Source organism: Mya arenaria, chromosome 13, assembly GCF_026914265.1.
Source record: "Mya arenaria isolate MELC-2E11 chromosome 13, ASM2691426v1".
In the NCBI taxonomy this organism is placed as follows: domain Eukaryota; kingdom Metazoa; phylum Mollusca; class Bivalvia; order Myida; family Myidae; genus Mya; species Mya arenaria.
The window spans coordinates 39,363,833-39,390,837 of NC_069134.1; the positions used below are offsets into that span (position 1 = coordinate 39,363,833).

The 27,005-nt window shown below is 36.8% G+C and overlaps 2 protein-coding genes across 2 annotated transcripts in view; both read left to right on the plus strand.

The window, feature by feature from the left end:
- Positions 1-5,974, plus strand: part of LOC128215256 (annexin A6-like) — a 32,450-nt gene extending 26,476 nt beyond the window's left edge. The window contains exons 16-19 of the mRNA XM_052921964.1: positions 3,435-3,583; positions 3,980-4,157; positions 4,411-4,523; positions 4,867-5,974. Coding sequence (XP_052777924.1) covers positions 3,435-3,583; positions 3,980-4,157; positions 4,411-4,523; positions 4,867-4,995 — 569 coding nt within the window. The 3' untranslated portion in view covers positions 4,996-5,974. The remainder of the gene's footprint in view (positions 1-3,434; positions 3,584-3,979; positions 4,158-4,410; positions 4,524-4,866) is intronic.
- A 4,313-nt stretch (positions 5,975-10,287) lies between these two features.
- LOC128215257 (glutamate receptor ionotropic, NMDA 2B-like) lies at positions 10,288-26,011 on the plus strand. The gene is made up of 14 exons (XM_052921965.1): positions 10,288-10,387; positions 11,435-11,562; positions 11,729-11,898; positions 12,431-12,562; positions 12,958-13,158; positions 14,037-14,156; positions 14,884-15,937; positions 18,517-18,650; positions 19,244-19,394; positions 20,870-21,009; positions 21,326-21,491; positions 22,658-22,720; positions 23,457-23,521; positions 25,075-26,011. The coding sequence occupies exons 1-14, from the start codon at positions 10,288-10,290 to the stop codon at positions 26,009-26,011; spliced, it is 3,561 nt and encodes a 1,186-aa protein (XP_052777925.1).
- The last annotated feature ends 994 nt before the right edge of the window (positions 26,012-27,005 follow it).

Here is a 27,005-nt window from a genome sequence, read left to right on the forward strand (position 1 = left end):
ATACTGTACATTTAGTCGATATGGTACTGTATATTTACACGAAGGCTACATGAGTCTATTATACTGTGTATTTTATATGCAGTTTTTCCTGTATACTGTACATTTAGTCGATATGGTACTGTATATTTACACGAAGGCTACATGAGTCTATTATACTGTGTATTTTATATGCAGTTTTTCCTGTACACTGTACATTTAGTCGATATGGTACTGTGTATTTACACGAAGGCTACATGAGTCTATTATACTGTGCATTTTATATGCAGTTTTTCCTGTATACTGTACATTTAGTCGATATGGTACTGTATATTTACACGAAGGCTACATGAGTCTATTATACTGTGTATTTTATATGCAGTTTTTCCTGTACACTGTACATTTAGTCTATATGGTACTGTATATTTACACGAAGTCTACATAAGTCTATTATACTGTGTATTTTATATGCAGTTTTTCCTGTATACTGTACATTTAGTCTATATGGTACTGTATATTTACACAAAGGCTACATGAGTCTATTATGCTGTGTATTTTATATGCAGTTTTTCCTGTACACTGTACATTTAGTCGATATGGTACTGTGTATTTACACGAAGACTACATGAGTCTATTATACTGTGCATTTTATATGCAGTTTTTCCTGTATACTGTACATTTAGTCGATATGGTACTGTATATTTACACGAAGTCTACATAAGTCTATTATACTGTGTATTTTATATGCAGTTTTTCCTGTATACTGTACATTTAGTCGATATAGTACTGTATATTTACACGAAGGCTACATGAGTCTATTATACTGTGTATTTTATATGCAGTTTTTCCTGTATACTGTACATTTAGTCTATATGGTACTGTATATTTACATGAAGGCTACATGAGTCTATTATGCTGTGTATTTTATATGCAGTTTTTCCTGTACACTGTACATTTAGTCGATATGGTACTGTATATTTACACGAAGGCTACATGAGTATATTATACTGTGTATTTTATATGCAGTTTTTCCTGTACACTGTACATTTAGTCTATATGGTACTGTATATTTACACGAAGGCTACATGAGTCTATTATACTGTGTATTTTATATGCAGTTTTTCCTGTACACTGTACATTTAGTCTATATGGTACTGTATATTTACACGAAGGCTACATGAGTCTATTATACTGTGTATTTTATATGCAGTTTTTCCTGTACACTGTACATTTAGTCTATATGGTACTGTGTATTTACACGAAGGCTACATGAGTCTATTATACTGTGTATTTTATATGCAGTTTTTCCTGTATACTGTACATTTAGTCTATATGGTACTGTGTATTTACACGAAGGCTACATGAGTCTATTATACTGTGTATTTTATATGCAGTTTTTCCTGTACACTGTACATTTAGTCGATATGGTACTGTATATTTACACGAAGACTACATGAGTCTATTATACTGTGTATTTTATACGCAGTTTTTCCTGTATACTGTACATTTAGTCTATATGGTACTGTATATTTACACGAAGTCTACATAAGTCTATTATACTGTGTATTTTATATGCAGTGTTTCCTGTATACTGTACATTTATTCTATATGGTACTGTATATTTACACGAAGGCTACATGAGTATATTATGCTGTGTATTTTATATGCAGTTTTTCCTGTATACTGTACATTTAGTCTATATGGTACTGTATATTTTACACGAAGGCTACATGAGTCTATTATGCTGTGTATTTTATATGCAGTTTTTCCTGTATACTGTACATTTAGTCTATATGGTACTGTATATTTACACGAAGGCTACATGAGTATATTATGCTGTGTATTTTATATGCAGTTTTTCCTGTATACTGTACATTTAGTCTATATGGTACTGTATATTTTACACGAAGGCTACATGAGTCTATTATGCTGTGTATTTTATATGCAGTTTTTCCTGTATACTGTACATTTAGTCGATATGGTACTGTATATTTACACGAAGACTACATGAGTCTATTATACTGTGTATTTTATACGCAGTTTTTCCTGTATACTGTACATTTAGTCGATATGGTACTGTATATTTACACGAAGTCTACATAAGTCTATTATACTGTGTATTTTATATGCAGTTTTTCCTGTATACTGTACATTTAGTCTATATGGTACTGTATATTTACACGAAGACTACATGAGTCTATTATACTGTGTATTTTATATGCAGTTTTTCCTGTATACTGTACATTTAGTCTATATGGTACTGTATATTTACACGAAGACTTCATGAGTCTATTATACTGTGTATTTTATATGCAGTTTTTCCTGTATACTGTACATTTAGTCTATATGGTACTGTATATTTACACGAAGGCTACATGAGTCTATTATACTGTGTATTTTATATGCAGTTTTTCCTGTATACTGTACATTTAGTCTATATGGTACTGCATATTTACACGAAGTCTACATGAGTCTATTATACTGTGTATTTTGTTTGCAGTTTTTTCTATATACTCTACATTTAGTCTATATGGTACTGTATATTTACACGAAGTCTACATAAGTCTATTATACTGTGTATTTTGTATGCAGTTTTTCCTGTATACTGTACATTTAGTCGATATGGTACTGTATATTTACACGAAGGCTACATGAGTCTATTATACTGTGCATATTGTCGAGATGAACATTTTGTCATTGCAATATACAGTAACACTTCGCAGCTACACTGTGACATTATTCTGTCCACTTTGGTTTCAAAAACACTGATGCAATTGCATTGTGCATTTTGGCTTCCTGTATAGTGTTGCCCTGTACTGTAAATTTTGGCTGCAGTCATATTGTGGTCATTGCACTGTTAATTTTGGCTTCATGATCATTACTGTTACTGTACTGTACATTTAGATTGCATGCACATTGTAACCACTGCACTGTACGTTTAGACTTAATGGACATTGTTGTCATTGTACTGAGAATTTTAGTTTTATGGACATTGTAGCCATAGTAAATACATTTAGGATTCTTGAACACTGTTGTCATAATGCTTTACATATAGGCTTCTTGAAAAGTGTTGTCATTGACTGTATATGCAATATTCGTGAACATTATTGGCATTGTACTGAGCATTCATGTTACATGACACTTAAGTTGCCGTTTCAGTTTTTATTTAAGCCTCATAATCATTGTTGACTTAAGATTGAACATAAAAAATCATTAATAGTATATTTAGACTACATTGTTGCCATTTTGCCGTTCTATCATGCAATGCGGTCACCATTTTATATTGTATATTTAGTCAACATAATTTGATATGTTGCTCCTGTTTTATACATATTTACTTTATGTATTTCAAATTGGTGACATTGTATTATTCAATGAGTTTATATGTACAATACCCTATTGTACAATATACGATGTTGCTGCCGTCCTACTGATTATTCTTATCTACTTTTTTCCAGTGTACCAGAGTGACCTAGAAAACGACATCGTTGGCGACACAAGCGGTATCTTTAAGCGCCTACTCGTCACACAGCTGGCCGCCGGAAGGGATGAGTCTGGGACTGTGGATCCTGCCATTGCAGCACAGGACGCTCATGATCTAAATGAGGTAATTCGGCGCTTAGCATTTTAATGTGATATATTTTGACATATTTTTTAATTTATTTATCATATGTGATTCATATTTTGAACCTCTCACGTTTTACACAGCCAAGATTCGAAGATACATCGACCATCATAATATTCCCGGGTCACAATAATATTTGTATGGTTGTGTAATAAAACAACGTTGACCTGAATATGTTCAAATTAACAACAACAAAAAAATACTGTTTTGTTCTGTGTTTTTTTTGTACAGTGACGAATACTGTAATATACGGTATATTTTCAGTTAAATCCAAATGTCCATGTACAAATGTCATCTGGTTTTGAAAGTAAACCTCTTTTTAACTGGATCAAATATTGAGTCACAGCTTGTGTGAATGCTTTGGATTTCTCTCTGAAGGCTGTTACCAACAAATTGGACACAGATGGGACCACCTTCAACCGAATATTTTGTCTACGGAGCCACCGTCAACTTAAGGCCGATTTTGATGCATACCACATAAGTTATGGCAAGGAAATTGAAGATGTCATCCGCGCAGAGACCAGTGGAGATTTAATGGAAGGCTATCTAGCCATAGGTGACACACATTAAAGTAGAATTTACAAGGACTTGAATAGCCTTCATTTATCAAATATTTATGTCTTAAAACTATTACTAAGTGAATAACATTAAGAAGTAACAGAACACAGACTGAACTTGTCACAAGTATTTTTTCTGACGTTAAAACTATTTTTTAAGTCAAACCCAGATATTACTTATGATGAAACAACATTAACGATTCTAGCCTCATTGTTCCATTCCTGAACATAAATGTTACCTACTTATATCAGTGAGAATCGCCAAGAACCCACCTGCGTATTTCGCTGAGCTGCTGTACAAGTCAATGAAAGGGGTCGGTACCAAGGACTCGACTCTCATCAGAGTAGTCGTCACCAGATCGGAGGTACATCTGATTAAATCACTTATATATTCACTATTTATCATCGGCAGTAAAAGTAAAATGTCGTATCTCATGTAATACAGAATGGTGTCATTGATTTCACGATATAATGTACAATATTGCGGTTACAATTGGCAATGAACTGTTCGATATATATATAGTGGTCTGCTAACAAATTACCCTGCATCGGCTGTTACAAAACATTGACCAAACCCTCCATCGGAAAAAAAAACAGTACACGGATTTCACTAACCATTGGTTATAACAGTACACTGATTTCCCCTACCATTGACAATAACAGTACACTGATTTCACCTACCATTGACAATAACAGTATTGTTATCAGGTGGATATGGTTCAGATCAAACATGCGTTCCAGCGGCTGTACGGCAAGTCGCTCCGCTCCTTCATCAAGGGCGACACGAGTGGAGACTACAAGAAGTTGCTTCTAGCTCTGTGCGGGGCCTCAAAATAAATGACGATTAAATAAAGCGCTGTAAACATACACTAGACACTTTCAAATCGATTGTTAGCAAGGGCATGAGTTGTTAGGTTCACATGATTATACAATCAACGATCATCATCGTTTTCCATATCGTTTTCACGTGTTTCTGTTATAAATCTGAATCTGGCAATATTTATTGAATTACACCAGAGTTAATGGAACTATGTAAAGCAATGAACTATATTTTGATATTTGCTGTAAATTACTTGCCATTTATCATTTATTTGTTAGCTAACTAAAGGTAACCGCTTTTTGTTTCTTACATATTATATTTATAATTGCTACCAGACGCAGCCATAAAAAGAAGGGTTATTTCATCTTCATCACATTATTTTACAAAATACCTGGCAAACTTGTCTTTTCAGATGAGTCTTTTTGTAGAATAAATACAATCTGTCAGCACAGATCATGTAATAAATAGGTTTTAGGAGTTAGGACCGTCATTATTTAAGTGACACTCTTATTCAAAATCAATACATACACATGCATTACAAACATACGTTTTGAGTGATAAACCTTTAGCTACTTACTAAATAATGCATATATGGAAGATATTAATTACTGATAACGAGATTGTAACCGTGTTTTTAAAGCTGAAAATGGAAAATATTAAATGATTGGTGAGTGTTAAAAAAATTACAGTGATCTACTATCGTATCTTAAGGTAGAAATACCGTGTTTTCTTCACCTTTCTTCCAAATTTAACCTGGTATACTTCATAAGAACCATTTTTTCGACATTTATTCATCATTTTTAGCACATTTAAACAATTGTATGAATTGTGGTAAATCTTATTTGGGAGTAAGAGTGTATCATTAAGAGTATTCTAAACAAGTATAATTATACCACAAAATATAAATACGGACTTCTCTCTCATCATTGTATTTTACGTAACTATCTAGTATTACATGTAATGTACCTACTTAATTATTATTAAACTTGAAATGTGTGTAGTGTCATGTATGTATGTATTTCTTTAGACCTTGCGATCAAGGATAACCCGTGAAAGTGCAAGCACTTATTTCCAACGGGGTCCTTTGTTTTTGCTGAAGGGACAGCACGATGAAGAGACAGTGGTGGGATACAAGGAAGTCCGGGTGCGAGACCCTAGCTCTTTTTCGAAGAGACCCCTTGGTTCTTTTACGTGCTCGGTGTAAAGCACCGATACACGGGGTACAACTTTCCTGGGTTAACCCAGTACTGAGTACACCACTTTTCCAAGCACTACCATTTAAATGCCAAGCGCCAGGCAAGGGAGCTACTTGTATCAACTTTTAACGTCTTTTGGTATGACGCGGCCAGGGATCGAACCCACGACCTCCCGCTCCGTAGGCGGACGCTTATCCACTAGGCCACGGAGACGGTCATGACTAATTAATTATCCATTGAATACCAACTATACAATCTAAGGTACATACTTTTATCTTTTGCATTGCGTCAAATAAAGACAAGAAAAAAGTTGATGCATAGCATCAAGTCGGCGCATTGAAATTAGAAGAAAAACGTGCATGCATATAACCAAAAATGGTTATTATTTCAATGATAATATTTTTTTTATGTTGGGTGTACATATGCTCGATGGACATAATGGTTAATAATATTGTTACAATAGTTTAAGCCCGGAATTATAGATATTCTGTTTTTTTTCCAAGATAATCCTCCGGTTAAAACTAAATTATACCAAAAATAAACATACGTTTTTCCGGAAGAAATAGAGTCAATATACTAATACATAGATTTCAATAGCATGACATTCACCTTTTATTTTTACCGGCATGTTATGTAAATTTCTTGGTTTATATATTGTATAAGTTTTTGTAACATATTTCAATCACACGAGTATATAGAACGAGGATAAAAATACTATACATCAAGAGGGAAGTACCTGGGGTTCATTCCTTCGAATGACATTTTTAAAACAAACAATAAAGCTCAATGTTAATTTTTCAAAACTCGGCATTTTTGCTGTCGCCAAGGGAGATTACTGCGTAGGAGGTTTACAAACATGTAGGATATTGTAATAGTACCGTGTAACTTTCATCTTTTTGGGCGGAAGTTGGTATCAATCGGAACACCTCGGCCTGTATCTATCGCGGAGATGGCCGAGTTGTTATGATTGAGTTGGTATTTAAAATGATTTAAAATGATAAGCAGGGCTATTATAATTTAAGGTTTCTTTATCAATTAAAGTGTACAGTTTAATAAAACTTACTTAACTTCATATTTTATCATGCAACGTCACGGGAAACTATTGAAAGCATTTTTCTGCAATTTATGAACTTAAGCCCCTTAGTTGGAATATTTCTAAAGTAATGTCAAAAATCGATTGTTACCACGGCCCCCAAAGTCCGGGCCGGGGTATACCGGGGATAACCGGGGAAATGGGCCGTGTTTTTACCTTACAGGTGGCCCCGCAGTGCCGGGTGAATGCGGTGGTTTTGTCTTCGCGCCAAAAATAGCGGAGAATGGGCCTTACCTAGGGTTTCTGGGGGGGGGGGGGATTTTACAAGCAATTCGTCCCCGCATGGCAAGTATTTTACCCGGAAGTGGCTGGTTACAATTGACTGGTGCATAAAATGCCATGCTTGTGATACGGTACTGGTGCTATATTGTCTAAAGAAAAGTGTTTGCAGTTGGGTCATAGGTCGTTACGAAAGGTATACTACTGGAAATGTAAGAATAACTAGTATGGAGTGAGCGGTATGTATTGCAGCATTGCAAAAAGAAATACAAGTTATATCAATATATAAAACGGTTAAGAACGGACAACTCCAATTTGGTCAAATTTTGACAAATGGCCACAACTCAATCTTTATTTAGCCGCTAGGCTGGTAAAAGAATGAGCCCAAGATATGATGCCAAAAATGAATTGCTCAAAAACATGTAACCAAGTTTTGTTAGGGTCGTACGGAACATGGTAAAGTAAGAGAGCGGATAATATTTATTTGGCTAACCCTTCGTAAATGAAAAATGCTAGACTGCGAATTGGTCAATTAGAATGTATAGGACATGCATTTAGTGCACTGGCACCGGATTTTCAAACTCAAACATTTTTTTAAAAAATCAAAAAAGATCTTATAATTCCTTACTAAAAATTATAATACCGAATATGTAAAAAAAATTGAAAAATATTTTTTTTTTCAAATATGCACTTTGTGCTGTATAATATACTAATTATATATACTAATATATAATGTATAGTATATTATATAAGATTTTTTTTATTTTTAAAAAAAAATGTTTGAGTTTGAAAATCCGATGCCAGTGATTTAGTGGTCTAAAAAACAAAGGTTGTTCAATTCTACGGTATATCTTCTTTGATAGAAAGGACATTTCAATCGATCGGACGCTCTTTGCAAACAGCTGAAACGCAAGCGTCATGATAATATTATTGTTGCAGGTTATTATCCGGAAAATCAAAATCAGTCATACTTAATGTCACATAAAAAGAAAAAAAAAATCCTGAAATACAATTGTATTCCTTTGTGGTACAAAAAACAAAGTTGATGCCGATTCCAACACTAAAAATTACGTAACAAATTTTCTGTAAATGTTTACGAAATCCAGTGACTCTCCAGCAAATAACTGTAATGATTTTTAATTACCAGTACCATGGATGTTTTCTTGTTCTCTATAACAAATAACTGTAAAATACGCTTTCGAATGATGTTTTAACCAAAACCAAAGGTGTTCTACCAACATTGTGTAACATGTACATTGATAGATGTACATCTTGTAGCATTTGAATTAAAATAGAAAACGTGTTTATTTCTAATTTTTAAATAGCGTGTTTATTTTATTTGCTTGAATATATATATATTCCTAAGGTATCATCACATTTAGACTGGGAGTTCGGTCAATCAATTTTTGACAGATAAAGAAGGCTATCAAGTGAGATTTACAAGAGATAAAAGAGGGAGAATTGAAAGTTGGGTACACAACAAAGGGAGAAGGGTAAAGTTAAGATATTCAAAAGCGTTTCGAATCCTCGATGGAATTCTGAACAATAGTAAAGATTTTGTAGTTTTGTCTCGTGGACGAGTGTACGACTGTATTTCCTTTGAAACTGAATTAAACCCTTTATGTCATTGATAATATATGTATTAACTGACATGTCCAGAGAGGGAGAGAAGGGACAGGTTTGATATTCAAAAGCGTATCCAATCCTCGATGAAATTCTGAACAATAGTAAAGATTCTGCAGTTAGTCTCGTGGTGAAGGGCTGTATATGTTTGAAAGTGAATTCAACCCTTTATTTCATTGATAATATATTTAGAGAGAGGGAGATGGGACAGTTTGGATATTAAAAAGCGCTTCCAAATATTGATGGAATTCTGAATAATAGTAAAGATTCTGCAGTTTTGGCATCGTGTTATAGGGCTGTATTTCCATTGAAAATGAATTCAACCCTTTATTTCATTGATAATATATTTATTAACTGGCCTGTCCAGAGAGAGGGAGAAGGGACAATATAGATATTAAAAAGCGCCTCCAAATATTGATAGAATTCTGATTAATAGTAAAGATTCTGCACTTTTGGCCTCGTGTTAGAGGGCTGTATTTCCATTGAAAATAAATTCAACCTTTATTTCCTATTAATAATATATTTATTAATTGACATGTCCAGTCGTGGTTGAACTTTAGTTCCGTTTATCTATCACGCTGGTCATGTTCCGTTTATCTATCACGCTGGTCATTTCGAATACCAATTCATGCGATATATGGAATTAACAGCCTCCTGAATATTTCCGGTAAATCAATTCATGTGAGGGTACTATTTACATCGATTTAATTGTTAACAATTTAGCTACAACAGCCATAGGTATCAATAAACATTATCACTTTGATTGCAAATCCTATCGAATTGAACATCACGTATTTGCTAATAGGTTGCATTATTGCCGGCTCGAAACATAATCAGATAATGACGTCCAATTCATCTGGATCCAATAGTTTTGTTTAGAAACTGCGGAAAATGAATCCGCTTGCAAGTAGAACAAACAACCCAATAACGATTACAAATGGTCAATTGTAACTTTGTAAATCACCTTTATTACGCCGGTAATATTTCGCCTTGGTGCAGATTTATATTCAATTGAAGGAAGTTTGTATACATACAACTTTGGAAATAAATAATTATTAGACATGACACGCGTTCTAGAAAATGTACATGTTTTGATGTTTTTGATATTTGCTCCAAATCGTGCGTTGTCTTGGAATATTGGTTTAGTTTGTGACGTGAACGTTTTTGAATATTGTCAGATGGCTGTGACATCATTGTCAATTGACGAGCAGATGAACGTTACTTTGGTGAATGCAACGGATAATTTATTTTCAAGTCTCAAGCTGTTGAACGAAACAGGTATAATTTGTTATACCCCCGCAATAAGGGTTGACGGATTAGTTTATTTTTGGTATTCATGCTTAACACTTGACGGAGTAATGGTCTCCTTTCAACTCTTAGAAATTGTCAATAGTACGGTTTCCGGACGATAATTCATGAAGAATTAACGTGTTTAGGTATTTTTGGTACACATTTTAACACCATAAATACAGAACAAGTTCTACTTTGTTAAAAAAAACACTACCAACTTGACGGAGTTATGGCCTCTTTTAAACTAAGATGTTACCAAATCTACGGTTTTTGGACGATAACTCATGAGAGGGTTCAACTGTTTAATTTTCCTGGGTACGAACATTAATTTCTCGTTAATCGTGTTTTACACCTTAAAATACAGGACAAATTCGACTTCAGCCACAAACCATAAACATTTGACGGAGTTATGTCCCCTTTTCAACTGAAAATTTGTCAAACATAAAACTCATATAAAGTCAAATATGCATGTGATTATTTATAAAATACACAAGCGGCGTGTGGGGACATTCTCCTCTCCTGTTGTTCGTCAAAGATCTAGTTATTATTTAAAAAATGAAACAAATGGCATATTCTTATGACACCATGCGCAAACCGCGATTTTAAATATAGAATTTTAGCGTCACAATTTGTTCCATTAAATATAAAGTCAAAATTAAAGATCATATTGACTGCTAGTCGCAAGACTGTTGGTAAAACCAATCAGTTTACATGTCAGATGCCGTCCTAGCACGACATTCTTTTTTGAAAGTCTAATGTAGTCCCAGCATGGCATTCATTTTTGATTGTCCATTTGCATGTTTAATGTCGAACCACATTCATTTTTTTCAATATTCAATGTACAATGTAGTGCCAGCATTTTTTAAATATCAGACAATCATCTTTTGAATGTCCAATGTCCAAGGTCGTTCCAACACGATATTCATATGTTGAGTGTCTTGTGTCGTATGTTTAGCAAACTTTACACATCTTTTTACTTAAAAAGTCTACTGATAAGTGCATTCATTTTAAAAAAATCTGATTTTCATATTACAGGAGACACCTACAAAATAACCACGTGGATAGGAATTGGTGGAGACCACGTGAATAACGCAGTCTCGTGCGTCGCGCGTGCTCGCAACACACCAGGGTTGATATACACCACTTCACATCGAAGAAAAACGGTACGGGTAATCATTAGTGCTCGATAAAATATTGTTGTAAGGTAGATACGCAACGCGCACAATTGTCGGCATTAATGATCATGGTAAGCCCTGCAAATATTACAGAAAAATGGACCGGTCTATAATGTTTATCTATCGAATTCTCAATCATTTTCGATCTTTATAGATTTACTCAGAAGACATGCTGCTGTTGCATCCAGATCGGGAGGGTCTTGCAAGCGCCGTTGTATCACTGATCGGGATACGAGTCGTCGGGAACGCTTTTCTCTTGTATGAAGATATCTACTCGGGGGATGGCTTCTTGGAAGTGTTCAGCAGGGACCAGTACGGTAACATGTACGTGAAATATTATGATAGTGATGATTTGTTTTTGTCTTTCATACTCATACATGTACATTTTAGTTTAACGCGGATATTTTTCACACGATACTTTTAAAATACAGCCATTGAGTTGTACGATTGTTCTTTAAATATTTGCTATGTTAAAATGATTGTTTTTGTGTGATTAAAAGGTAATATATGTACAGTCCTGTAGAATATAGGTCTTTATTTAGATGCGATTTTGTTTTTTTCTAATCCAAAAACTGACAACAGCACAAAGACAATCCGATAATTCTTTGACTGCCCCTCGTAGATGTTCAATTATAAATCGGCCTTTGTAATCGCCTCTGACAGATAAAATCACAACAGGTTCGATCTCTATTCTGAACATGGCTACTAGTTATGTGACATCTTAGAGAGGGAGCCGTCACAGGTTTTCACGGTAGTGTTATTATCGTTGCGCTCAGAGTAGACTAATATTTATGCAAAGGCTTACCGGCATAAATAGGTTACAACAGTTTAAAAGTTAGTTTGTTCTTCCGGACAGGGAGAACAAGAACCGACTGGCGGCAGTGCGGCGGGGACAGACGGACGTGGATCTTAGGCTGCAGCTGCTCATTATTCACGACGCCGGCTTCCGGATTCTTATTGTGCATACATCTCATGCCATGTTCCAGAGGTAAACCAAATAAAAACTCTTATCAACATATCTATTACCCCGAGTACAATTTGAACACATTCTTTTATCATAAGTTTAAGTCAGTCCAACTATCACGAATTGCGCACTTTTCCATCACTTTTCTTACGTGTAATTTTAAAAAAACAACGTCCCGCTTTTGTTACACTTTTGGTTGACGTATACTTTCCTTACAATATTTTGTTTACATTTATTTACACAACTTATTATTTTGAAATAGTTGCGGAATAGAACCAAACGCAAACGTTTTTATCCATTTATTCCCATGGTCACATTAAATTTCCTGTCACATTATAAGTGTCTAACAACATCAGCTTATTATTAAATAAATGAACAATCCTTAGAAATTAGAATGTCTTACATCCTTTTTTTACAAGGATTGCCACTGCGGCCTCCGGTCTACCCAATTTTGACAAAGGAATCGCATGGCTGCTGACCGAGGCGGCTTTGCTTCCTTCCGCCATGTCGACCGTGACCCGCGAGCACCGCGGCTCAATTCCGACAGGTCTGCTCGCCGTAGATGGGTTTGAGGAGGATATGTATGCGGAAATAATCGGACTTGCTGTAAAAAGTGTTAGGTAGGTAGGGTGATTCAAAACTCAAAATCGCCGTCCGCTAGTTGGACAAGTCTAAATGCTGGGGGACATTATCAGCGTATGCATTTCACGTACTTATGCCGCGGAAGAAAGGGGATGGTTTAGAAACCTTGACTTCTTGTTCAGTAAACACAATGACCAAGCCTGTTAGAGTATTTTGGTTAAACTAGGGCGTTTGGAGGCGTTTACTTCGCATTCATAGATACGCTCCTTTAAAAAGAACATATTCGTCCAGTAACAATAAACATCTTCATCGGTACGCTCCTATTGTTGATAACATCTTCATCGGTACGCTCCTATTGTTGATAACATCTTCATCGGTACGCTCCTATTGTTGATAACATCTTCATCGGTACGCTTCTGTTATTCTATTCTATTGCATACATCAATGGGTCATATCTGTGTTAGTATTAATGCTACGAAGTTAACTAAGATAGTGAAATTCGCAAATCATAACTAGATTACCTGTTAGCGCCTGAATCTGGAATGCATTTATAGCTAAGTGGTAACACGAATCTTATTACGTTAATCAGTTATTAAGTTACTTATTAAGTGGAATTCGCAAACCATAACTAGTTAACCTGTAGGTGTTATACAGCTAAAAAGGTAATATGCGGCAGTTCTGGGCATTTTTAAGCCTGTTTTTAGTCTTATGATATTTATCTTACCAAAAAGCTAACGCGAATATTAACTAAATGGCTAGATAATTAACGCGAAAATAAGGATGTTAACACGAACAATTCGCGAACGTTTACAGGTCACCTTACGGCAGTTATATGCTATGATATGCAGATCAATTATTGCACAACATTTATTTTTTCGAAATACGAAATCATTTTAAAATGTTATTTTCTCCACAGAAATGCTACAATGGTGTTGTTAGAGGAGTCACAGAGCTTCGGTTTGAACAAGACCTTCCTAGCATCTAACCTTCAGTCATTATTGCCATCCAGATCCGACATCAGGAGTGGTTTAAAAAGGTATGGTAGCCGATATGTACGTGAAGTTGGCGACCTAGCGGCCTGCTGGTGCGAAGTTGGCGGCCTGGCAGCCTGTATCCCATATCAAAGAAGTTCTTCTACTTCGTACATCTCTTTAAGTAGAAGGTTTATTTTTAGTAATGTTGCACCATTAATACAGTCGAAACTCGCTATGTTATCTTTGTTTTCTCGAAGGTCTGGTTATGTCGAACTTTTCTCGTTTAAGTTGTACACCTTTTGTATTTCGGTTATATCGAATGTTCATTATTTCGAAGTGATTTTCTAGATCCCGACGACTTTAATCTATCGAGTTTTGACTGTATACTCAAGGCTCAAAAATAAATAATGGTAAATGCATTTTCGATTTAATACCAGGACAAACAGTCGGTGTGATATTTAACTTGCCGAGAAAACAAGCAACACTTAATAATTGCTTACCAGCATAAATATTTTGCGTTTTGTTCATTTGTTGTCATCTTGAGCGTATCCACTCCCCATAGTGTACATTTCATGCCCTCAGATTGATGATAACCATCTAAACTCTGGTGTAATACCCTGAAATGTTTGTAGAGCAAATGAAAATTGTCGTGAAAATACCGATTAACAATTAATCATCACATATGAGATAAAAATCAATGTATCTTTTAATCAGACAACACAACTGAATTAGCGCTATAACGCCAAAGGAGAAAACGTAATCAAATTAAATACTTGTTTATTATTGCAGGAATATGTTATCCAACAAAGATCTGTTTGACGGAAACGGGCGCAGAAAAAATATGAGGTATCGTCTGCTGAATAACATGGGTTCAATTGGTAACCATGACTCCAGTGCTCTACATAATTTCTCATCCGGGTCCTTTTGGGAAACTGTAGGATTTATAACAGGCGATGACCATGACCTTGACGCCGTGGTTTTGCCCGGGTACACGCTAATTGGACCATCTGAACAAGCACGAGAGTTTTTCACGGTGGTTACTCGTCCAGCCGAACCTTTTATCTACATCCGGGGACCTGTGAAATCACGTGCTTCATGTTCCACAGGAAATGCTTGTATAGAAGTGTTTACCAACGATCCCTTAGCTATTGATGCGGCTTTGCAGATGTTTAAAAGTGGTATTAGTCCGGTGAATAATAATTACGAGATCTTCTGCTGCGAAGGAATTGTCGTGGACATTTTGCATTCATTATCTGTAGAGGTGAAATTCGATTTTCTCATGTATTTCAAGAATGATTCCATGTATGGACGTAATGTGAACGGGTCATGGAACGGCATTATTGGCGACGTTGTAAATGACGTTGCTGACATCATGGCTGGTGCAATAACCATGACGTCAGAGAGACTGCAGGCCGTGGATTTTACGGAATCATTTTATTTCTCGTCTTACAAAATGGTCACCAACACCGAAGAAAACGTAACCCCGCTATTTGCGTTTATAAGTCCTTTTCATCCAATGGTGTGGATAACGATCATCGCCAGTGCTATATCGGTTGCCATAGCAACGTCTTTGTTCGAGTGGAACAGTCCATTTGGTCTTAATCCATGGGGTAAAAAGCGGGAAAAGAATTACACACTTGGTTCAGCCCTCACAATGGTTTTCTTAATGTGGTTCGGCCGCATGTTGCTCACCAAGTCTCCAAAGAGCTGGCCGTCCAAGTGGCTTCAGAACTTTTGGGCTGGAACGGCGCTTATTCTTCTGGCCGGCTACACGGCCAAACTGGCCGCCTTCCTCGCTGGTAGCGCTTACGTGGATCATTACTTTAGTATACTTGACAGCAAGGTAAGTTATAGTAAATGTATCAACAATCGCCGGGTTAAAGAGAAAGTTTTAAATGATATTTAAATAGGAAACCTTCCAACTTTTACCCCTGACATTAAAGGGCAGCTTTTCACCTCAGAATAGGGCTTATATTCCATTTTCAACCCTGAATATATAGGGCAGCTTAAGCCTTTTGCCCCCAAGTTTAGTGCTTATCTTCCCGCTTTTACTCCTTGCTGTGTAGGGCAGCTTTCCCCCACAGGTTTAAGGCTCATCTTCCCGCGTTCACCCCTGAAAATATAGGGCAGCTTTGCCCCCAGGTCTAGGGCTTATCTTCCTCCTTTTAAACACCCCTTGCTATGTAAGGCAGCTTTTCCCCACAAGTTAGGGCTCATCTTCCCACTTTCACTATTGGGCAGCTCTTGCCCACAAGTTTAGGGCTCATCTTCGCGCTTTCACTCCTCGCTATGTCGGGCAGCTATGTCCCAAGGTTTGGGTCATTTCTTCCCGATTTCGCCCCTTGCTCTATAGGACAGCTTTGCTCCCAGGTGTAGGACTTATCTTCCCGCTTTCACCCCTTGCTATGTAGGACAGCCATTGCCCCTAGACTAGCATTCTTCCTACTTTCACCCCTGGCAACACAAGGTACTATCTGCCCAGATTAGAATGCATGTTCCAACCTTTATCAATAGGGTACACCGATGACAATACAGGGCTTATATTAATCAATACTCGGGCAATACGGAACATTTTTTGCTCAGACTTTGTTTTTTCTCCCCGCAGCTACTTCTCACATTAGGGCACTGGGCAGTTCTGTTCATATATGTTGTTTTTTCGCCACTAACACCAGGCTATACAGAGCAGTCTTTGCTCAGATTAGGGCCTTGCTTCTAATTTATATCACTTGCAATACAGGACAGTTCCTGCTCACATTAGGGCCTTTCTTCCCGCTCATATCCCTGGCAATACAGAATAGTTCCTGCTCACATTAGCGCCTTTCTTTCCGTTTATTTCCCTACCTATACAGGGCAATTCCTGCTCACATTAGGGCCTTGCTTCTCGCTTATATTCCCTGGCAATACAGGACAGCTCCTGCTCACATAAGGGCATTGCTTGCCGCTTTTATTCCTGGCAATACATGACAGTTCCTGCTCACATAAGGGCATTTCTTCCCGCCTATATCCCCTGCAATACAAGACAGTTCCTGCTCACATTAGAGCCTTGCTTCTCGCTTATATTCCTGGCAATACAGGACAGTTCCTGCTCACATTAGGGCCTTGCTTCACGCTCGCTTATATTCATGGCAATACAGGACAGTTCCTGTTCACATTAGCGCCTTGCCTCTCATTTATATCCCCTGCAATACAGGACAGTTCCTGCTCACAGTAGGGCCTTGCTTCTCGCTTATATTCCCTGCAATACATGACAATTTCTGCTCACATTAGGACCTTGCTTCTCGCTTATATTCCTGGCAATACATGACAATTTCTGCTCACAGTAGGGCCTTGCTTCTCGCTTATATTCCCTGCAATACATGACAGTTCCTGCTCACATTAGGACCTTGCTTCTCGCTTATATTCCCTGCAATACATGACAGTTTCTGCTCACATTAGGACCTTGCTTCTCGCTTATATTCCTGGCAATACATGACAGTTCCTGCTAACATTAGGGCCCTTCTTCCCGCTTATAAATACACCTGACAGTGCTATACAGCTTTCGTGAAGATTTGGCCGTGGTCTATTTACATTATAAAACTATGCTGGTAATACTTCTGATGACTGACGGAAACATTTCAAATTCATTATTTTATATATTTCCCTTCATTTCACGATTTAGCGATTTTTGAAAAATGTTTGAGCTCTCGTTTGTCATTATGCGTTGTGGTTGCATTCAGTCCGAAGTAACGTCACGAAAATGTAGACATCATCAATGTCAAGGGGAGAATCATGAAGTCTAACGGTCAAGGTCAATGGTATTGTTTTCTGAAAAAATAAATTAATTTAAATTCTTATTGAAAAATCCTTGAGCTCTCGATTGTCATTTTGCATTATGGTTTCCTTCAATCACAGATAACCAACATAAACACATCGTTATTCATTTATACCGCACACCATTCGGAACTCCTCGGCCATTTTTTCAAAAACAACCTCGGATGTATGCAGGTACATCAGTTGAAATAGTTCGTAAAATTTTGAATTCTATCATTAATTAAATGTAGTGTTTCAGAGTTGTATTTATTGATCTAAGTTTAAATTGATTGCCATGAAATTGAATTATTGCAAACATAATTAAGAATTCCAAGAGTTAAGTCACAAAGTTTAAATGCTAAATAAAATTACTACGCGATCTACTTGCAGCGGACTTAAACGTGCCACTTTTTTGAGTATGTAAACCGTCCAAATACATCCGAGGTTGTTTTCGATAAAATGGCCGAGGAGCTCCGAATGACCGCACACTAGTTTAAAAGTGAACGTTGTCCTTGACAACAACATGGTTCTATACAATAATATCACTTACTATCTTTCAATCAACCATGATCAGTCCAGAGAACTCAAGACACTCATAGGTTACCTTGACCTTTCGTATTGTATGTTTTACAGTTACTTAACCAGCGTGTAGGGGTGGTACCCACCAGCGCTGTGGAGGAGTATGTGAAAGTCGTCAACGCGGATCTGGGTACGAAATTAAGGAAGCACCACGTCCTGGATCTGCAGGAGGCCTTCCGGAAACTCAGGTGAACATTTTTATAGTTTATAGCTCTTTAGCTCTTCCAGGGGTTGGGTGGGGGCACCTGGTGCGTTCAAAATCGGTCAAATTTACGTTTATTTCAATACAGGAGTAAATATTCATAAAATACTCACAAATGAAATCATGCATTTTTGGACTTAAAAAAGTTTCCTTGGGGGAAGACCCTAAAAAAATCCATGCCAACACTTTAACCCAAATATTTATTTTTTTATTCTGAGGGAGAGGCGCAAGTAAAAAAGGTTACGTCCCAATGTTACGCCCCTCTAACGTCAATTCCTGAATAACTATCGAAAACAATGGTTCTTATGGAGGATACAGTGTTTATTTTGAACACAAGGTTCGGAAAACATAGTATGTCTACCTTATGGGACGATAGTTGATCACTGTAAACATTTTTGGACTCACCAGTCATTTAATATTTGTGCGTGTTCAGCTATTGAATACACGGTAACAATTTTGTTAGCAGTAATAATATTTTCCATAAATGCATTATTTAGTAAGTAGTTAAGGTTAATAACTCAGGATTTAAATGTTATACATGCATATGTACTGATTTTAAATACGAGTTTCACTTTAAAGGAATGGTCAACTTGACATGTATTTGGACGACACTCCACTACTTGAGCACGCGCTCTCTATCCGGGACGATAACTGCTCCATCCGGTTTGTATCAAGGCACTTCGGAGAAAACTCGTACGCCTTTGGGGTCAAGAAGGGATCATGGATAAAGGTTTGGTTCCGTCTTTAAGCACTCTGAATATCTATGAAACAGTTTTCTGTTAAGAATATACAACAAGCACCGATTTCCTAAAATGCGTTTCAAACAAAACATTTACCGTCTGTCCGTAGCTTTACGTGTGTACCTGAGGACTCTTAACAGTGGCGGATCCAGGATTTGACGTTAGAGGGGCGTTACTTAGGGGCGTACCCTAATGACTTGCGCACCTCCCTCAGAAACGAAATTTATTTGGGGTTTCTTGTCTGAAATGGTGCATTTTAGACGTATGTTTTTACTTTTCTTCTCCTTTATTGAAATCAAAAGTAAACAAGGACGATTTTAGGGTACACTCTGCGCCCCCCCCCCCCCCCTCTGACTCCGCTTGTGCTTAAGCAGCACCAGGTTTATCTTCTTGACAAGGGCCCAGGGTTTCATCCAGTATTCCGGTGCTTCTAGACAATACAGGATAGTTGACATATCAATACTAAATAATTCTAAAATGCACATGTTTTCATAATAAATGTCATATTATTACGGGCAACTTAACATTGCGAATGCTAATTGTAATGACGTCACGGCAATATAGTGGAATACGGCCGTATTGCGGACTTCCAAATTTTGCGATATGTTTCCAAGTTTCAAAGTTTTATTGCCATATCACCAAGAAGACCATGAACCATGTGGACAAATATTATATTCAGTCTTTACAGGTGAATGCGTTTATAAAAAAATACCAGTATTAAGTGCCAGTGCATAAATTCAGCAGCCAAAGAACATTAAAAGGCTGGATGCGCGACAAGCGTATTTATACTTTTTGTACAACTCTGTTCACAGGCAATACCAAGCAACTCCTTAAGCTATTTTGAGTGGCCGCAAAATGTAACCGTTAAGTGCATGTCATTACCAAACAATATATAATGTAAATTGATGAATAATTGAAACAATTAGCTAGTTTCACAACAGTAACTGTTATGTCTAGCACATTGAGCTAATGTTTCTTGTTATCATATATTCTACTATAAGGATTGTTGTATCTTGTATATTGTGACTGAGAAACCTATATATATAAGGATATATCAACATTGCTTTCATATCGCACGTTTATTGCTAGTGTTAAGTCAAGTAAATGAAACCCGATATTAACTGAAGACGTTTTGACTATATGTAATAAACAAAGTAAAGCAGGGTCGTTTAGTCAACACATTTCCATTTTCTGCATAATTATCTATAATTGTTTATTTCCCTCGGTCCCTCACCAAGATTTATTTGAGATTCTTCGGTTTGCTTTCAAATTCACATTAACGATGCTATATTATGAACGTTTATAAACATATCATTTTAAAAAGTAGATCTGTCGATATCTTATCTTGATTTGCGGAACTTAAGTCTGTAGGCCGCAGGCTAACAACTATTTCCTTAGCATTTGATTTAGTTTGTATTTGCAAAGTTACATGCTTTGTCAAAGTTTTAATATAACCATCTTGTAGCAACGCGTAGACGGACTTTTGCTGAACTACGTTGAGATGGGATACATTGAAGACCTCAAGTGGAAATACATGGGCCATAACCGCCAGTGTACGGGAACATTTCCCATCGAATCTGACGATTCTGACAACTGGAGGTTTGGGTAGGTAATGTTCGATCTATGACCACAAACTAAGCTCAGTCATAAATAGTGGTGTATCACGATAATCATAAGTTACTTGTTCAAATTAATAATTGCCAGGAGTATGACCACTGGTTTTATTTGCCATGTTCCAAGGTTACTGGCCATATGTTTATTCTGCCCTTCGGTCAGGTTATTGGTCAATTACAAGTTTACTTTGTCATGGCACTCTGCTAATTTACACGTGTGTATCTTATCACATTTGTTCATGGACGCAGGTGTAATTTTCCGTTTTCAAGGTATTGGCCCTACATTCGGCCACGTGTGTATTTTTCAGGTTCTCCCACACGAAGGGCCTGTTCGTCATGTTGCTAGGTACCATAGGTCTGGCGCTCGTGTTGTTTGCGTTCGAGCACCTTGTGTATTTCGTGCTCGTGCCCAGGCTGCGAGGTCTTCCACCAAGCAGCTGTTGGAGGAGTCGGAACTTGGAATACTTCAGCCAGGTAGGTTTGAAAAAATGGTTTTATTTCCCGAGTAGGACAACTCACATGCATCTACGCGCCAAACTAGAATGATTTTCAATGGATAATGATATTAAATTTATAGTAGAACGATTTAGAAGAGCGAGTCGTACATCAACATAAGGGAACAATCAATCACTTCAAATACTGCGAGTTATGTCTTTGGCGTCAATAAATAACTTTGCACGCGTAATTAAGTGGATTTTTTTAAAAACAACAATAACAATGTCAAAATATGAACTTAAATTTTAATTATAGGTATGCAAGAAAAATACAAATGTATGCGGTGCGGATGAAAAATTTGACCCTCTACACGCTACTTGCAAATACTTATATTCCTTCCAATATAATGGTGTCATTAGATTTAACGTGTGACATACATTTTGTGAATCACATCAGTCTCCTTTTAAAAACACAACACATATTAATGCATGTATGGTTCGAAACTACGACATTTGCGAGGCGGACACATATGACACTACATCTCATTTGAATGAATTGCATTGACCAATTTATAAACACCGACACTCGTTTGGGGCAGAAGTGACCCATGTTTGTAGCTGTTCAAGACAACATGTTGATAAATCTTCTGAACAAGTTTGATAATAATTGGATAGAAACTGTTGAATTTATGACGGGATTTTTTTTCTTCTTCTAAGATTTGACAGTGACTTAGTTTTTAACCTGAGGAAATCCATATTCATATGTTTTTGAAGACAGCATGCGGACAAGTGTTCAAATAAAGTTCCATAACAATTTGATAAAAACTTTTGAATTTACGACATGAAATAAAAATGCAGAATGTTGTCTACATACCCCTAGTCTGGAGTTCCTTCCCCTTTCTGCTACGCAAACTAACTGTATGATTAAATGCCGGGAACCAGAAGAACATACCCCCAGCCGTACGCACGCCTGTCCGGTTTTAGCCATTCTCGTAATTTTCGGTCAGACAGCACACACTTGTTTTACAGAGCGACCTGTACCCGTAGCCTGGGTTACCTGTCCTTACCATTTCATTATCGGTACTCTTATTGTGCAAAGTACGCTTGGTACCAGACAACCTGAATTCCTGGAAGTGCAGATTTGCGTGATAGGTAGCAACATATTATATAAGATTATTTAATTGAAATGACTTAATTATGTTTTAGCGGCTGTACCGGGCGTTGAACAGCGAAAAGGTCAGGCCACCTGTCCGCGTTTTGATGTCGAAGGTCAGACATCACAAACTCCTATTACAAAACGAGCTGCAATACAGATTAGGGAAAAGGGTGTGTATAATTAAGACTGAAGCCTCCTCTTTGGGTAAACGGTATGCAATGTACATTTTTTGTAGTCTACATCTCAGAATCAGCTGATTTTGGTATCAATGCCTCATATTTATAAAAAAAAAATAGTAAATTGTTACAGTTATTTTTCATATTTACGATCGAAAATTGACGTTATATGCGGAAAACGATCTGATCTTTTGTCAGTAGTCTTACATCACTGCATTCGAGACATTAAAGCAAAAATTGGCTCATTCCAAGACGAAAAATAAAAGAAAGATGGTAAAACGATAAATCTGTGACAGTTTTAAGACAATTCGGGATTCAAGAGGCTGAAATACTTTGTGCATAGTAATCTGCTCGCAAGTCATAACCTTAAATTGTGTTTGTGATCATTGTCTTAAGTCCTTTTGCCTAAAAAGCTTATTGCTGTTGGAATATACTGGCGAAGAACAGGTACCACATCCAGGGAATAAACTGGATAGTTTGTGAGAAGCGAACATGCTTAATTATCACAACCAAGACTACTTTAATATGCACAATGTTTTTTCTGGACATTTTTTATAACTAAAATAACTGTAATAATTGACATATGAAATGTGCTTATCCTCTAGCACAAGTATAAGGCTCAATCATAAAAGCTTATGTGATTTTATATTTGAAATGTATTTTCAACTAGCAGGCAGAGAGTACAGCCAATCTGTCGCGCCCCGGGACACGCAGTGACGTTATGGAACTCGGCGTAAGGTATGCATATTTTAAAGTTGTAACAAATCATTGCCTATCTATTGCTTTGACCAACTCACATTTAAGATATAAGTTCTCACTAAGCTAGCTGTAAACCAAAAACTGGTCAATGCCTTAAAAGCCTATGTCAACACAATGAAGCTCGTGTTACTATAATCTATAATGGCTCTCGTATTGAATGCTACACTTTGTATCAAAGCTCATTTGATGTCATTACGTCACATTAAGTTCAATCACTCTTATTTCATGACATCCTATTAATCTCATGCTGAAGTTATACAATTCTATAAGGCTCATGCTGAAGATATACAATTCTATAAGGCTCATGCTGAAGTTATACAATTCTATAAGGTCATGCTGATGTTATGACATAGTATTAAGCTCATGCTTATGTTATGACATCATATTAAGCTCATGCTGATGTTATGACATCCTGTTAAGGTCATGTTGATGTTATGACATCCTATTAAGGTCATGTTGGTGTTATGACATCCTATTAAGGTCATGCTGGTGTTATGACATCCTATTAAGGTCATGCTGGTGTTATGCCATCATATTAAGCTCATGTTGATGTTATGACATCCTATCAAGGTCATGTTGATGTTATGACATCCTATTAAGGTCATGTTGGTGTTATGACATCGTATTAAGGTCATGCTGATGTTATGACATCGTATTAAGCTCATGTTGATGTTATGACATCCTATTAAGCTCATGTTGATGTTATGACATCCTATTAAGCTCATGTTGATGTTATGACATAATATTAAGGTCATGTTGGTGTTATGCCATCATATTAAGCTCATATTGATGTTATGGCATACAAATAAGCTCATCCCAGCAAACATACAACGTTGTGACAACGTTGCTACCGCTTACGTTGTCTAAACGATATTTCACTTAAACATTGTCACAACGTTATGAAAGTGGAGGTTTTCTTAACGTTGTTGTAATGTTTCCTTGACAACCAATATACAACATTCATAAAACGTGGCCACAACGTTGAGACAACCATGCATTATGAATGCCTTGAATGATTTAATCCATTACTCATAATTTGAGTGATGATTATTGGAAAATAGTAACAAATACATTTAGTCACTATTAAACGTAGTGACAACATTTTACAATAACCGTATCATGACCTTACCTTCACACAACGTTATACTAATATTATGTTTTAGCTGATATTCCGAAGTTATGCCATACTTTTAAACCCCATGCTGAATGTATGGCATAATATTAACTACACGCTGATGTTGTGATGTCCCTTAAAAGCTCATCTTAATTCTTGACATATCCATGCTTATGCTGATCCAGTTAAGCATGTAAAAGGGATACACTAGATTGCCACCAGATGGTGAAGGTTATGTTTAGTTTATTTTAAGGCTATGCTACCATATACCAATGTTAGCAATATCAATAGCTATATACAGCTATATGTCGTTCCCAAGAGGACGTTAAGCTACGGCTGTTTTATCGACAACTGACATGCTTTTGCTAATTTATTTTACTGTGTTTCTTTTTACATTACTGTTATTTTTTCGATACAGACATTGGTACAAGTGTCAGAGCTTCATCAACAGTGACAACATTTTCACCATATCCGACCATATCGGATATGAAAGGTCCGTTATTGACGAACACCATCACCATGTCTGCTACCGATACACACGATCGACTGCGGAAATTCAACGCCGAAAACTCTCATCACGCGAAAATTCGCGAGATTTTGTGTTCGACAATCCTGTTTTTGAACAAGACGACACTGACGGGGATGCTGATTCAAATTTGTCAAATGAGGACTCATTTAGCTCTTTTAATCCCGCACCAAACAGTAGTCGGGTTCAAATTGAAAATATGTCTTTGACATTAGGGACCGAAGAATATAAGTCTATCAAACGCGGAAAAACTGCTTCTATCTCTGAATGTCATGTTACGTTTAGTCCGCATATAAAGCGATATGAAACTTGGCCATCCCCACAGAGACGAAGGCGAAGTCTGAAACGAACTTCGGTAAACAATGTGCGATCTGTTCCGCCTGGTAACAATTTAACGAACTTCAGGCAACGAAGTATTTCCTCAAAGCACATGCTTGTGAATGAAATCGAAACCAATCGATGTAGAAGATGCTCATCCCGACCAGCCGACAGTCCTTCTAAAAGACAATCATTTTCACGTTTTGAACTGAAAGACAATCGTATAAAATCAAGCTTACGTTATCACACAATGGCGTCTATTGAGCGTCGCCCTTCCCACAGACTCGATGCTAGTGCTTTCGAAACACTCTCCAAAGAAGATCTCTTGGTCTTATGGAAAAGGTCAGAAATCGAGTTGCAGACAAAACTGAACCGAATTTTACATCATAACAATCACCTGCGCAACATCGTGGAGCTCATAGAGGAACAACATCTCGCGCAACGCTCGAGGCGGAGTGAAATTGCAGACGACTTGCCTTCGGTAGATGAAATTGTAACTACCAGGCTTTAATATGTGCTTTCTGTCATCTTTACATTAAAAAAAGAAGATTTCTGCATTGGAGCCTTCTTGTCCCGCCATGTTTAGTCCGACATCTCTTCAATAAATCCTAGGTGAAACGCAGGAGAGCACATATAAGAATGTTCGTCCAGTACAATGTCTTCAAGTTATTTGCCTTTCTTTATAAACAAACACAAAACAGCAACAAATACATACTCAATTGAACATATTTTTGTAAATAAAAGCCTTAAACATAAAGTGTTAAGTCAGGTTACTAAAGCTTTTCGGCAATGTATTAAATACCTTGTCCCATATTTAATAATTATTAACAAGAGAGCTATTTTGAATAATAATTTATCATTTGCTCTTAAGTTTCTGATCACTTTTCACACATAATGAAACTTTTTAATATCCGATTACATAAAATGCAAACAAGTATAGTTCTAGTAACTTTAAGTTTTATTAAGATCCACATGTCCCTTAATTGTATATCCGTTAGGCATATACGGCAAATCATATTAAGTTCAGAAGGTTGCTGTAACATTGACCATGGCGGAATGGACAGCTCTTGTGCGCGACACATCATCATCCTATGGTTGTCACATCTGCCAAAAATTTTTAGAATACAAGAACGAATGAGAAAGACATGGTCCGGATTCAAACTATTATCATTAAGGCTTATATAGCAAAACACACTACCGTAATTTCGGAATGTTACTTTGACCTTGACATTTCAGGCAGAGACATGGGTCTTATTTGCAACCCGTCCTCATGCTATGGTGGTCACTTCTGCCAAAATAATTTTACAATCCAACCATACATGAGAAAGATATGGACCGGATTCAAACTATTATCACTAAGGCTTGTAAAGCAAAACATACTAAGTTCGAAAGGTTGCTTTGGCCTTGACATTGAAGCTAGGGACACGGGTCTTATGCGCAACACGTCTTCGTGCTATGGTGGTCACTTCTGCCAAATAATTTTAAAATCCAACCATACATGAGAA

Coding starts and splice junctions, on each gene's coding strand:
- LOC128215257 (XM_052921965.1), top strand. CDS start 10,288: ATGGCTGTGACATCATTGTCAATTGACGAGCAGATGAACGTTACTTTG. Junction 11,899..12,430: donor AGGGACCAGTACGGTAACAT/GTACGTGAAATA, acceptor TCTTCCGGACAG/GGAGAACAAGAACCGACTGG. Junction 18,651..19,243: donor GAGGCCTTCCGGAAACTCAG/GTGAACATTTTT, acceptor TTCACTTTAAAG/GAATGGTCAACTTGACATGT.